General features: G+C 41.5%; 1 protein-coding gene across 1 annotated transcript in view; it reads left to right on the top strand.

Moving 5' to 3' along the window:
• The window catches only part of ell (elongation factor for RNA polymerase II), a 41,008-nt gene that overhangs the window by 2,734 nt on the left and 23,479 nt on the right, over positions 1-14,795 (top strand). Inside the window, exon 2 of the mRNA XM_089000760.1 lies at positions 9,147-9,191. Within this exon, the coding sequence (XP_088856886.1) occupies positions 9,147-9,191 (45 nt within the window). The remainder of the gene's footprint in view (positions 1-9,146; positions 9,192-14,795) is intronic.

Consider the following 14,795-nt stretch of genomic DNA (forward strand, 5'->3'; position numbering starts at 1 on the left):
TCACAATATGTTCTATGCGTCATTCTAAATTATATTGTTTATGGAACATCCGTTAAGCCACAAAATCTGCCTGTTTTTTTTTCTCGCCATCTCGGGAAGGCAGCCATTTTTCTACTTTCTGTGAACTTAAAATGACTTCACAGTAGCTCACGATTCACAGCTCATCTGTTTTCTGAATAAATAGTGGTGCTCCGATTGATAAGCCAGCAGTTGTGATGGGTTGATTTCCCTGAAAAAAATATGTGATCGGCATATATCGATTGTTGCCTTTCATTTTCGAGTGCATGAAAAGAAAAAAAAGACAACCAAGCAGCTTATACTTTGGAATCTGCAGCCAAAGACATAACGCCTTGTCTGCAGTGTAACACCCCCTGCACCTTTGCTCAACACTACACATTGGTGCAATCCAAACACAAATGTGTTTTTATGGAGTACATTTTACGCGGTATCGGAATTGATATAATCCAATTGCACTGATAGATAATCGGCAGGGTGAAACCTTGATTGGGAAAACGGCTATTCACGTTGTTTCCAGCACACTTTTTTTTTGCGTATTCCAACAGTGCAATTGTAAAAATGTTATTTTTGTAACTGTACCTGGATAGAATTGTAACTCAATGCCATCAGTGGCCCCCCAAATACTTGGACATTGACTTCCGAGTAATAAATAGGGCCGAGCTCTGATAAACTAATGATCATATAACACAAAACCAAATACTAAAAAAAAAAACACATCTGGGCATTTTTATTTTGACTCTCTGTTCCCAATATGAAAAAAGTTATATTTTTGTTGAAAGGAAGTATTTTTTTTCCCATTTTTCGTTCATTCATCCATCCATCATTAGAAGGGTGGTGGAAATGCCAGAGCTGGTCCCAGCTGTTTTCGGGCAGCAGGCGAGGTACACCCAGAACTGGTTGCCAGCCAATCGCTGAGCAGACATAGGCAAATAACCATTCGTGCTCACAATCACACCTCAGGACACTTTTGGTGTTCCCAATCAACCTGCTGTGCACGTTTTTGGAATGTGGGAATAAACCGGGGTACCCGGAGAAAACCCACACTGGCACGGGGAGAACATTAAACTCAACGCAGGGAAGGCTGAAACTAGAAATAGAACCTTGCAACTTTGTATTCCGAGGCTGACATGCTAACTATGGGGACGGTGGCAAAACAAAACATAATTCTTAATGGTGACGTCCAAATGTACAACAGCCGTCATCAAGCAGTGAGACGATCGGGGGTGTTTTGATGTTTCTTGTTTGAGACGTGACTATCAGCCGGTCGCGCTCCCAATACGAGAACAGTAGCAAACTACAGCTCGCCTTCCTCCTCACCGGCTGTAACTTCAGCAACAAGTCACTCAATTAGGGCCAGATGGCATTGCTTTAAAAGTCACCATTTTGATGCGAGAGTAAAAATGATTGCAATCTCATTTCCCGAATTTTTTCATTTAGCTTTTTGTCGATTATGGACAGGAGCAATATCTTGAAAGCTTACTCCGCTCAAATCTAAACTTCACACCCCTCTGTCCTGGCATTGCAGAGTATCCTTTCGCACAGTCAGTTTTCCACCTCTTGCTCTGGCCTTGATTCTGCCTTAGAATGTGGAAAACTGCCAGCTGGACTTTTATACGGCATCGCGCCACGTCGTAAGCGGGAAAATAGCAGCCTTTACAGGCAGTGTAAATGGGGCAGCGGTGACTTGCAGAGTAAGATTACTTCCCAAAAAACAGAACCAAAACAAAGGGATAGAAAAGACGATGGTGATTGTTTAATCATTATGGTCTAGTTGGCCTCCATATTCCATATTGCAGTTTTACTGGTTTCATTCATTGCACGCAGGTGTGTGTCCACTATAAAATATTGCGCAATGAATCCAATTTTATTCTTGGCCACACACAATTGAATCAATAAACTTTATCTGGACTTATTTCGGATTCCAGGGCTTGGGGGTAACGTTAAAAATACTACCATATGTACTCAGTTAGCCCTTGTTGAATTTTCAATTCTTGGCTAATTTTTGTACGAGTCATTGTTGATTCTTGCTTCATTTTGCATGAAAATGTGTTTTCAGTCAAGTATTGCAATAAAAATAAAGATGTCTCGTAGCCCCTCCGGTGGTCCAGTGGTTCGTGTGTCGATCATGCGTTCAATCCCTCTGCCCTTCCCGGGCGAAGTTTCCATGTTCTCCCCGTGCCCTCGTGGGTTTGCTCTGGGTACTCCGATTTCCTCCCATATTCCAAAAACCTGCATGGCAGGCTGATTGAACACTCTAAATTGTCCTTTATGTGTAAATATAAGCGTTTAAATATGGTTGTTTATCTCAGTATGCCATGCCATTGACTGGCAACCAGTTTAGGGTGTCCTCCGCCGACTGCCCAAAAACGGCTGGGATAGGCTCCAGCACCACCTGTGACCCAGGTGAAGATTACGTGGTTTTGGAAATGGATGGAGTGATGGATGAATGGAATTGTGATTCCAATATTGATGAACATAGTCATGCAACCCCCAAATCATGGCCAGTCTAAGTTCGCTTAGCTGACAAGCTATTGCTTCTCTGTCACACCCATGTGAGATGAATCCCCAAAGCCTTTTCAGGTCCACATTGTCCTTTGTGATGCCATAAAATGAAACGCTGTGCTGACATTCTTCATTCCCAAAGGCTGACGTAATAATTGTGGTATTTGTTTAATTTTTCTTATTGTCGACTTTGCCAGTCTTTGAGCATAGCATAAATAATCATTCCTGCAAAGCCTTTGTTGTCCCATTACGCCTCAAGCTTTTCCATCGACCTAAATTTAGTTTTCATGGATGTCGACGTTTGCAAGATTAGGCAACACTGTTACATTCTTGTGATTCTTTTCTTAGTCGGATGTGATTAACTGTTAACATCAAAATGTTGTTAAATTACCGTTGTTTGTCCACTGCATACTGTTGCAGTTGTTCCCGTAAACATCTGCTGAGGACTTTATGCTTTCCTTGTTGTTAGTCTGGTAGAGTTAAACGTGCATTTTCCAATTCCAGTAAAAAAAAGAGATTAAAAAAAAGTCCCTGGGTTCAACATGCCGTTCTCCCTGGCATTATTCCCGTGTGTCAGATTCAAAGCCAAATGTCTTCATTCCTCACTGGATCACTCCCAAGAATCTCTTAAAAAATGTAGATAGTCATATCATCAAAGTTGATCTGAAGTCATTCATTGATGTTTTAACAACTGATCAGTTATTGATGCTATTTTCTTAAACATTTTGAGACATTGTTCAACTTGAAATTGTCAAAATTCTACATTTCTAGCCTCCCAGTTCCCAAATACTAAGATTTCTAAGAATCCTTCACGCAATCTTTTGTTAAATTGACATTTGCAAATACAGTATCTATTTTTACTTTGTTTTCCTTTTTACTTTGATCAACATTTTTGACTATATTCTGACCAGTAACGGAGTAAGAATCCAGTTTTTGAGGAAAAAATAGCTTAACTCATTCACTGCCAGACAATTTGTGCAAAAATGTGTCTACTCCAGTGCCAGGGTTTTTTTTCTCCTTTTCACACAGATTGCAGGACGCACAGAATATTGAATTTTAGGACTACATAAACATTCAATTCAGAAAAAAAATAGTTAATTCCTAAATTTTAAGGGTCTGGAGTTATATGAGCTTGAAATGGGGCGGCTGTATAAAATACAATACAATACATGCATATTGATTTATATCGTGCTTTAACAACAGCTGAAGCTGTAACAAAGCGCTAATATGGATAAAAGGCAAATGATGCTCCCTTGTTGAAGGGAAAAACATTGCCTAAGGTCTGACCAGCGCTTTATCCGCACTCCCGGCAAGAAAAACCAAAACTTGAACAAATTTGTAAATTGCACCGAATGAGTTAATCAACTACGGAAAAAAAACATTTAAAAATAATTTCAAATAACTTGTAATTGAATGTGAAGCAGCCGTAGAATTTTACAGTGGACCCTTCCATTTGACACCAATTCAGATTTGCATTATTGGGCCTTAGCGGAAAATCTGACTGTCATTCTTCTTGCTCCTTTCAATGATTATAAATTATAAAGAAGGTTATTTTTTGGGAGGTTGTGGGGCTGTCATTTTGTTGCTTGATTTTTTCATTTTGAATGGTTACGTCTGAAATGAAGAAATCCAGTCAGTTATGCGGGGGCATCGGGCTCCAATCACGATTGGCGTCCGCTCTCACGATATGCATAATCGACAATCTTACACACTGAGTTTCATAAAAGCTATCTATTTACCTTTCTTACTTGTCACCGGACGCGCTTTCGGTTTTGTTTTCATGACCGGGTATCTGGTTCTTGTCACGTTACAGACTGTCAGAATGACGAGGGAAGCAACAGAGATGAGCTTGGTGGTTCGAGTTCGGGGGTTCGTAGCTTGAATCGGGTTAGCATGTGCCACTGCGGTGGTTATTTAAGGAATGCTGACTCTCCAGTTTCAGCTGATCATGGGACACGGCGAGAGAGGGGGGGGGGGATGACCTGACCTGCTCGGGCCAAATATGACTCAAAATGTCACAGTAGTCCTCAGTCTTGTGTGGCAACCTTCTGGCCAACGATCACGTCACCCCGGATGTCACGGCGTACGCGCCAGATGCACTCCCTGACCGGCAACATGGGAAGTGGTGGCACGTACATCACCCGTTGCCTTATGTGTCCCATGCCCCCCCAAGGGTGAGTTGATGCACGCACAGGTTTTGTTTACCTCTCAAAGCCCTTGTCACTTTAATGATGTTCTGTCACTCACTCGGGAAGTAGTAATGAAGCAATCAATAGCCAGGTCCGTCTTTAAAGATTTCTTGTTCTTGATTAGCAGAGGCCCAATAGATAGATGGATGGACTTTGGCCAAAAGAGACTTTGCAAGATTATCACAAGTGTGTCTTTTACTTTCTCTTTGCGAATGGCAATTTAGTGATTCCATGATGCGGTGTTTTTCTATCTTTAACATCTGTATCAGCTCAGTTATTCGTTCCGAAACGGTCTGAGCATAAACACTTGGTGTTATTTTTTTCGCCTTGGTTAAAAGTGCAAAAGCATAGCCGGAAAATTTTCAATGGATCAAGGGTGTCGCACCGCTTCCCCATCCCCAGTCAGGGTTTCATGTCTTAAAATTTACAAGCATCCAGAACAATGGCCATCGTGCTCATCATCACACAGAAACAAACAACAAATAAATCAAATTCCAACATCATTTTATTGCATAAAACTGTGACTGTGGATGGTATGATAAACGTTGACTTCTCAGCTCTGTTCGCTTTGTATGGTGTGAAAATAAGCAATTTCAAAGACATTGATTGTCAGAATTGAATTTTCTGTCAGAGGTTCCATGACAGTTTACATTCAGATCAAATTGGCAAGTTCTTTTTTTCAACTATCCAGGTAAGAAAATAAAATGTGGCAGGGTATCAAATGGGTCTAAATGTACTGTATTTTCTGGTGTATAAGGCACACCCAAAAGTCTTGATTTTCTTCAAAAGATGACCTTGCGCCTTCTATATGAAGTCATATTGAGCCACAGCAGGTCTTGCAACTCTTGTCAGCCTTCATATTTCCCCCCATAGAAGAAATAGTGCGTAACCTTAGCCTCTACTGTAGCGCTTTATAATGTGGTAAGCCTTATACAGGGTGACCCAAAAAGATCCTCTTTCGGGAAAAAAACATTGCTGCAGTGAGGGACTCAGGACGCATGTTTTTGGGTCACCCTCCCGAAAGAGGAGTGTGTAAAAGTGATTGACAACTTTGTCAGACGAGTACAGGTTTGCTTGCAACGAAATGGTGGACATTCGGAACACAACTTGGGAAAGCCATAAATTGACTCCAAATCGACAGAAGTAGGTGAAATTCTGGTGAATGGTCTTCCATAAACTGAATAGTGTGTGGTTGTAATTTGAAATAAATTTAAAATAATCAAAGCCACAATTGAAATTTTCGTGGGTTCGCATATTAATGGGTCATCCTGTATTTTGAAATATTTTATATATTTATACAGTATATTTAGAAAACTTTTTTCATTTATTGAAGGTGTGCTTTCTAGTCCGAAGTGCTTTATATATGGAAAAAGTCTGAAAATACACCATTCATTGGGGGTGCGCCTTATCCTCTGGTGCGCCCTATACACCGGAAAATACGGTACTCATTCCATGTGAAGACAACAAAAAAATCTCGTTTCGGCATGTGTTCTTTGTTGAGTGGCCAGAGGGTAACAAGGACTCGACGGATAGTTTCGCCCCTCCCCCCAAGCTTTCATTAACCACACGATTCCCTTTTGTCCTCTTAACGATGACGATAAAATGTGAAATGAATAAAACTAATTCGATTTGAGTCACGACGAAAGCAGGAAGCACTTCAAAGGCATTTTTCTTCAAGCAGTGACAAGGCCACTACTGGTGAAACTTCATCGCCTTTGGGCTGTGGGCTCAGTCACCACATGAGGCTCTTTTGCTGAGGCATTTCCTCACATTTTAAGGTTATTAAAACAGATTATGTTGTTTCCCAGGATGACCCCTTTTCGGTGCGATGCTGTTGGAATTTTATCCAGGGTGTCATTTTAAAGTGACTTTTTCAAATGTATAGCATCGTGTCATATTTCCATTGGACAATTTAGATTTTATATGCTGGAACATTTTTTTAATCTGTTTTTAATTTGCGATTTCCAAGTGTGTCGCCACTCTTGTGCACTGCTTAAACCAACTCTGTAATGAAATAGGCAGACAATGTAAAATCAGTTATGTTGATTTGGGGAATGGGGGGGGAAACACACAGACACAGTTTATTATTAGGCCATATTGTAGCCATAGCAGAAAATCTGGCATGACATCCCTTTATTTGGCTCATTTCAAACGTGATGATGTCAGCGTCTGTTGTCATATATAAAATACTCGTCGGACATTGCTCTGTCAACATAACACGGCAAAAAACGTGAATATCTGGTGCGTGAAATATAACAGCTCTTTCTCGGGCATCACGGAAATCCCAAACACCCCGATGCCGCCCCGAACGGTTGTGCTCTGAACTGTGCTTCGAGTTGGCAGTGCGCGGTGGCATCTGCGGCCTTGTCATCGATCCCACAATCCAGACCTGTGCTCGATCCCCAAGGTTAGCTCTGTGGAACATTCTGGGATCAGGTCCCACAGAATAGTGGCGTGTCAGCAGCCTATTCAAACGAACGGGCTGATGGTAGCACTATGTTTGCGGAGCAGAGAGAGGGGAAAGGGTGGCGGGGAGGGGGTGGACTGCTAAAACTGGTTCGGTTTGACCAAAGAGGATGACCCCATGAAATATTTTTATAGGTTCTTGCTCTCCATACCGTCCAAAGCTCTGGAAGTTAAAGGACAACCAACACCATTTTTGTGTTTCCTAACTGACACCAGAAAAACGTTTTATAGCATCTAGAATACCCAAAACATGCAGGCTCATTTGTCTGCTGGGAATGTGTATCAACTTCTGTACGGTGCACTTCCTGCACCCTCTTAGTTGTATGAAGCAGTTCTTGATAAAAGAGAAGAGGATGAAAGCCTCCCTTTCACCAGTGGCTCATGGACATCATGGTGAAATGTGCATGTCTGCTACAAGCTAAATGTTGAAAGCAAACACGAAGCTGTCGCATCCCATGACAAAAAGAGATTGTCTCACATCTCCTGTCCCACATAAATCCGCTTCAATTCCAAGCCGCGACCGTTCCACATACGAATCGGCCCTCTCCGCTAACGCTCTTTTCGTCTCATTGCGAGCCCCTCAAGCCGGGAATCCATCTAGCCACATTTACCTACGACTGCCGGCCATGCAACATAAAAACCGCGCTAAACAAATCATGCCAGTGACTCCCTGTCGTGCCCTCTGATGGGTCAAATCAAATGTGGCAACAACTTGTGACTGCCATTTCAAGTCATGCCTATGTTGTCTTCCACTTGTGACACGGGTTGGTCAACTCTACATTCCAGCAAGAGCTGATTCAAGATAAAATCATATGAATCATACGCCTGACAGAAGGCGTTCGTACGTCAGAGTACAAAGCGTGATTGACTTGACCTCGCGTGAACTTCAAATTGATTTCGAAGCAACGTCGTGTGAACACCCTCTTTGACTTCCTCTTTGTGGTACGTGCGTGTGTGCGTGTGTGTGTCCTCAACCTCTGGAATATGAGTTGTCAGCTGCAAGGAAAGTTGTTTTAAGAACCTGATCTTTCATAGTCATTAAGCCATGGCAAAGGGGTAACATTATAGGTATATAAAATAGAGAGGCAGGGAGAGAGAGACAGGGAGAGACAGAGAAGCTCTAAACTTTCTTCAGGGAGCATATGTTTTTATTTTTTTTAGCAATAAGCACTAAACTTTCTTCAGGGAGCATGTGATTTATTTTTTGTTAGCATTTTATACAGCATGTTAATTGCATTGTCCAACATCAAATCTGTTCCTCCTCCTATTTTATGGTTTATCGTTAGCTGCGATCTTCAAATATGTTGAAGAACTCCAATCATCAGCCACACGTCTGGATGACCCAATGATAGCAGACTTGCTGGCTTATAAGCAGTCTTTTAATGTGAGGGCATTGTCTTTCCCATTCAAGTTTGCCACCTATGAAACGAGCTGTCATCTTCAAATACAGTAAAGTCTCGTTATATCGATATTCAAGGGAGTCCGAAAAAATATCGATATAACCGGGACTATCGATATATCCGACCCTGTTTGCATGTAATTTTCTCCGTGCGTGCATAGAAATAGTATCGATATAACCGGGACTATCGATATATCCGATATTGATATAACGAGACTTTACTGTATGTTGAAGAACTCCAATCATCAGCTACGCGTCTGGATGACCCAATGGCAGCAGACTTGCTGGCTTATGATCGCCACGCTATTGAGACACTTGATCTCGGTAAAAAGATGTTATTTACATCCGAGTGGAAAAGTATTGACTGCTGCTTGCTTTTGAATTCTATTGCTAACCGACACAGCAGCACCTATTGAGGGCACATGTACATTTTTGAGTTAAAAACAATGAATTGTCTGATAAACCTTCATGAAATGTTTTATTCTTAAACACGTGTTGCAATAATTGTATGAATTGATTGACAGTGGTGACATGTTTCCTTTTTTTTTCTCCCCCACCTGTTTTCATTCAAGGTCCTGTCATCACAACCATTGATCACGTTTAATGGAACCCAAGGGGTAAGTCATTAACTCTCACGTGTGTTGATCTGTTTGCACGTTATGACAATTTTAGCTCAAGTTGATAAAAGAATGTTTTATTTATTTATTTTTTCTTTGAACATATTCACATGATCTAGTATTACATGTGTCCAAACTACTCTATTTTGCACATTCCCCTACATGCTTTATCATCAAATTTAAAAACAGTTTATTGTCATATCCATAGATGCATGCTGTTGGGCATTCAAATGTCAAATATGGGGACATTTTACCAATTCTAACATTCTACGTCATGAAGAAGTTCAAAATCAAACTTTGCCACTCAAATTCAACAACGTGTCTGCTGCCAGAAACCACATTCATTCCGCAATCGACAGCATTCTTTACGATCAATGAATCGTTTCTCGACATCATCACTGGAGCTTAGAGGTGTCAAACTCATTTTTATCACGGGCTACATTGTCGTTGCGGTTTCCCCTCGGAAGGGCGTTATGACCACCTCCAGATATTACACGTGCAGCGAACAACGAATTGATGTTGTTTAAAATCAGAAGTCAAGAATAATGGGTGCTTCAAACATTGTTATTATGCTATTAGATGTGACAATTTGAAATTTTAATTCAGACTTTAGCAAGCATCGTGGAATTTGACATGCTTGATTTTTTTGCGGGCCACATAAAATGATCTGGCTGTCCAGATTTGGCCCGCGGGGCCTTGACGCTGACACCAGTGCTATATGCCTGAACAGTACCGGCCAAGTCACAATGACACGTTGCCATTTTTGTTATGTGGGCTGTCATTAAATAGCCCCAAGTAGAGTCCAGATTAGGCCAAACAAACCAAAGAGTGATGCAAGGAACATATCTGTATCCAACTGCTTGGATATTAACTCATTCACTGCCATTCCCGAATTTATTCTGGAATTGAAAACCATGACGTTGAGCGCCATTGTTCGGGTTTTGGTTTTTCTTGCGTGCGGGTGCTGATAAGTCACTGGTCTGACCGTTGGCAATGAGGGGGCAGCATTTGACTTTTGTTCAGCCGCCCCCATTTGTAGCTCAGATACCTCCAAACCCATGTAACTTAGGAATTAACCCTTTCTCTGATGAAAGAAAAGAGTCTAAGGTTTCTTACGCTGCATTGAATGTTTATGTTGTCCTAAAACTCAAGATTCTGTGGGTCCTTGAATGTGAGTGAAAAACCCTGGCACTGGAGTGGAGACATTTTTGCACATCGTCTGGCAGTGAATGAGTTAACTACATCAAGCAATATTCTGATGATTCACACATGTATTGAATGTATCCAGCATAAAGCAAAGTGGGAAAGAAGTGTGCCTCCTTCAAAAAAATAAATCCCTTCCATCACGAAAAATAAAACCCTTGTTACCATCAATGCCCTTGTTCATGCATAAATAATGAAGAGTTAAGCAACCGCGTTAGCCTCATTTGGGCTTTTGTCTGTGCGATCCTCTCATGGGTCATATTTGTCATCTGCCCGAATGAGATGCTTTGCCACTTGCACGCGATTGGATGTTTTAGTTTCTGTATGCATCCGATGCTCTTCTGAAGTGATGCAGCAGATTCACTCCTTTCGGAAAACGTGTTGCAGCTGAGGTCAGAATGTTCGGCGCAAGTGCGAAAGTGGCAAAATGACACAGCAGATGCTTCCATGACACGGTTTCCACGTTTACTCTCAGCTCTTGGTTGGAGCTAGCGCACACACAGCAGCATGTTTCTCACATGCCCGAAGCAAGATATTAAAATGGGGGGAGGGGGGGGGGGTGAACGTGCGTAATCACAGATGTCTGAGTTGGGTGTATGAGAGGAACCTTGAAGGGGCACTCGATTTGTGTAAACATTGACGCTGATGTCATGTCTATAAAAATGTCACTGCTTCATGGCGTTGACACCCTTTTAAAACTCCCATGTCAATTTTCCTTCATATTGTGTTAATAATTTCACCTTTATCGTTTACATACTCATTCCTTATGGGTTAGACCTCAGGTTAAAATACCCATGACAGAGATGAATCCAAAATATGAAGAGACTCTTAGAAACATTTGTGTCGAGCTACTTGTCACAAACCCATTCCAATTTTTGGCTCATGGTCGTGCTCTGTAAGGTGGGGCTAGACCGGTTGTCATCGACAGAGAATTTCCCCACTGTACCCATGCGGACCACTCCTGTACGACTGAGAGCTTACACAGACGTATACATGAAATGGTACATACAATACATGCCTTTAATCTGTTTTACTTGGCGGCATGCATTGTCAGGGTGAATTTGAAATCAATAAAGGTGAGTATACGTTTGCTTTTTTGATTGTTGCTGTGCTGCTGACCATTTTGTGTTTGGGACCCTTTTACTGAGCGAGTTGCTTGTTCTGTAGCCACAAAGGGACATAAGTCTTCTTGTGCCGGTCCCAAGCCTGGATAAATACAGAGGGTTGTGTCAGGAAGGGCATCCGACGTAAAAGCTTGGCCAAAACAAACATGCGGATCATACCTCTGAAGATGGAGGTTACTGATTCGCTGTGGCGACCCCTTGACGGGAAAAGCCGAAAGGAAAAGAAGAAGAAGACCCATGTGGAGTTTATTTTATGAGACACTGTCTTGCGACTATGCTATGATGTCACACTATCATGAAAAATGGGAGGAGCCTAAATTAAATACTAATCATCGTGGATGCTTGGCCAAAAAAATCCCCAATAAAGCACAATTGATATTAGAGTCATAATAGTTAATGAATAAATAAACAAATAAATAAACAGATACAACTGGCATGGGAACGCCTCGGGATCCGCCAGAACGAGCTAGAAGAAGTGGCTGGGGAGAGGGAAGTCTGGGCTTCCCTACTGAAGGTGCTGCCCCCCCCCGCGACCTGACCCCGGATAAGCGGCGGAAGATGGATGGATGGATAAACAGATACACAAATTTAAAAAAATGATAAGTAAGTAAATAATAAAGATAGACAGACAGACAAATAAAAAATAGATGAATAAGTAAATAAAAATTAATAAATAAATACCATTGGTTGCATGATTGGTTGGTCGCGCGTTTTGGTAAATTTGACAGGAACATGTCATCCGATCACGATCGTCGCCTATTGTTCAGAATGTAGCCCAGTCGTCCATTGTTTCTCTTCTTCTGAGTCTTTTGGGTCATCTCCATGGTTTTGAATTTGTCCTTTTTCTAATGAGTCTATCCTGAAAAGAAGTACTGTATTGTTTTCTTGATGCCAAGCAGAATGTAAAGATAAGCAGACTTTCAGGCACGACAAAGCAGGAGGCGAGTGTTTGGGCAGCCTGTTTAATTCCAGTTGTACCAGTCGCCAAAGCTATAAACGGGTCATTGTTTGTAGACAGGAAGTGCTGCCTCGTTTGGCGTTTTACTTAATGTCTTAACACTCACCTCATCTGTTTTGTGGTTTTAGTGACGCAAATCACTTGAAAGGCTGTTTGCTTCTAGTGAAGTACTAAATAAAAATTGCTCGCTTAAATTGTTAGCTTACATTGTTCGCTTAAAGTGTTAGCTTAAAGTGTTAGCTTAAATTGTCAGCTTTGGATACTACAAGATTGTATTATTCTTCAGTCTCCATTTTGCTGCACTAATCTCGTCCCACCAATTTGACCTTTTTATTTTGCTATGCTTAGAATATCGTGTTTTCCATCCTTTCACCCATCCCACCCCACACCCTTTCAAACTGCTGCTGTGGACTGCAAATGTCCCCAGTGTGGGACGAATAAAGGTTTTCTGATTCTGATTGCCTCCGCGCTTTACCTTTGGTCCCAAAGTAAATAGTAGAGCGTCGTTGTCTTCCATTGAGTCAAAATATGAGTATGGACGTACAATATCGGGACTACTGCGTGTTGGTGCCTCTCATATTCAAACATTGAACACTTTGTCGTTGTCCAATCATCTTTGTACTGTTCATAAAAACGTAAAACATACCCAGTGTTAATGTTGCTACAATGAGTTAACCGGTGTTCACAGTTCTCAATAATGTATTTATTTTTTTGCTTCAGCCACAACTTTTCGGACGACAATGCAATTCCGACTTCTCTCTTAACGCCCTGGCCATATTCTGCCTATTCACACTTACAAATTGTACGCATGTGATGAGTTTGGGCTTGGGAGACATTTGGTGTGGGGGAGCCTGGCTCTCGACTCATTCTTTACAGTGAGTCACTGAGTCAACTGCGTCAGTCCTCTGCGGCTTTGCTTCCCCGCATCACAATCGTTCTCACGTTCATCTCATCTGGCTTCGGAGTTCTGCGACTCAAATTGCAACATGACATTTTATATTCCACGTAACGTATAGATGCAGAGTTGCCAACCAACATTCTATGCCAAAAACACTTAATTACAACAAAGATGTTTGAAAAGCAACTCTTGGCTCCTCCATACAGTAAGTTGGTGCCACTACATGTGAGAGTGTAGCAAAATGGACAGGAAATAAAGGGCATGTTTATTCGTAGTGGGCCACCTGCAGCCTTCACACGTGTCAAGCCCTTCGGCAAACAGAGCTGAGCCGCCTTCCTTCTGACCGCATGTCGGCACTGCGAGGCATGAGGAACATAAGCCGCATAATGAACTTAGTTAAAGTTGCGTCCGTCAGGATTTGACTTGAGAATTCATTTTTTGCAGTGACAAAAAAAGTATTTATTTCAGAGCTGGAGCTGTGGAATATTTTCACCACACAAAGTTTGACCAACTATCCCATTAATTTATTGAGTAATTGAACAAAAATCTTTAGATTTTGCAATGTTAAACATGTGCCACGTTGTAAATTGCGATCTCTTTGCCTTTGAGTGTGTGTGACATTAAAAGGTGAGTTCTGTTGAGTGACGTGTGCGTCAGAAAATAAGACTTGTTGCTTTGTTTTTTTGGGCAACAGCTTGGCTAGCGGCTTGGTGTTAGATGGCGAACCGTTAGCAAGTTTGAGTTGAGTGAGTGGGTCTAAGAGTCTATGAATGTGCTTGTTGTTCCCTCCCCACTTTAATAAAGTGACTGAAAATCCAACAGTGTCAGTCCTGGACTATGCTCCTTGGACGGCATTACATTGTGTTATAACTAGCGAAGCTATGTTGTTATTCAATTGTCAAAATGTGTTTTACATTATGGCAATTGGAGATGTGCTGTTATGAGTACAACCTATTTTTATTATATTTTTGTGTGTGTGTATTGTGTCTTTTAGGACATTAATACAATATAATACAATTCATATTGATTTATATAGCGCTTTAACAACAGCTGAAGCTGAAACAAAGCGCTTAACATGGTTAACTATCATCTACAGGAGATAAAGCAGTCACAAAGATAGTATAAAGCACCAGGGAATAAAACTAAGATCAAGTCTAAATCATGCTGCGTCAAATGCCAAAGAATACAAATGAGTTTTAAGTTTGATTTTAAAGATGGGCAACGAGAGGGATTGCCGAATGTTCATTGGCAGGTCATTCCAGAGGGGAACTAGCAAAAGAAAAAGGCTCGATCCCTTCTGAGCTTCCGTTTAGTTCTTAGCTAATCTAATTATATCTGGTCAGCAGACCTGAGGCGCCGGGAAGGTGTATAGGGGTGGATGAGCTCTGAGAGGTAAGGAGGAGTGATGCCATTTGAAGACA

Source organism: Hippocampus bargibanti, linkage group LG07, assembly GCF_051943395.1.
Source record: "Hippocampus bargibanti isolate YZ-2025 linkage group LG07, ASM5194339v1, whole genome shotgun sequence".
In the NCBI taxonomy this organism is placed as follows: Eukaryota; Metazoa; Chordata; class Actinopteri; order Syngnathiformes; family Syngnathidae; genus Hippocampus; species Hippocampus bargibanti.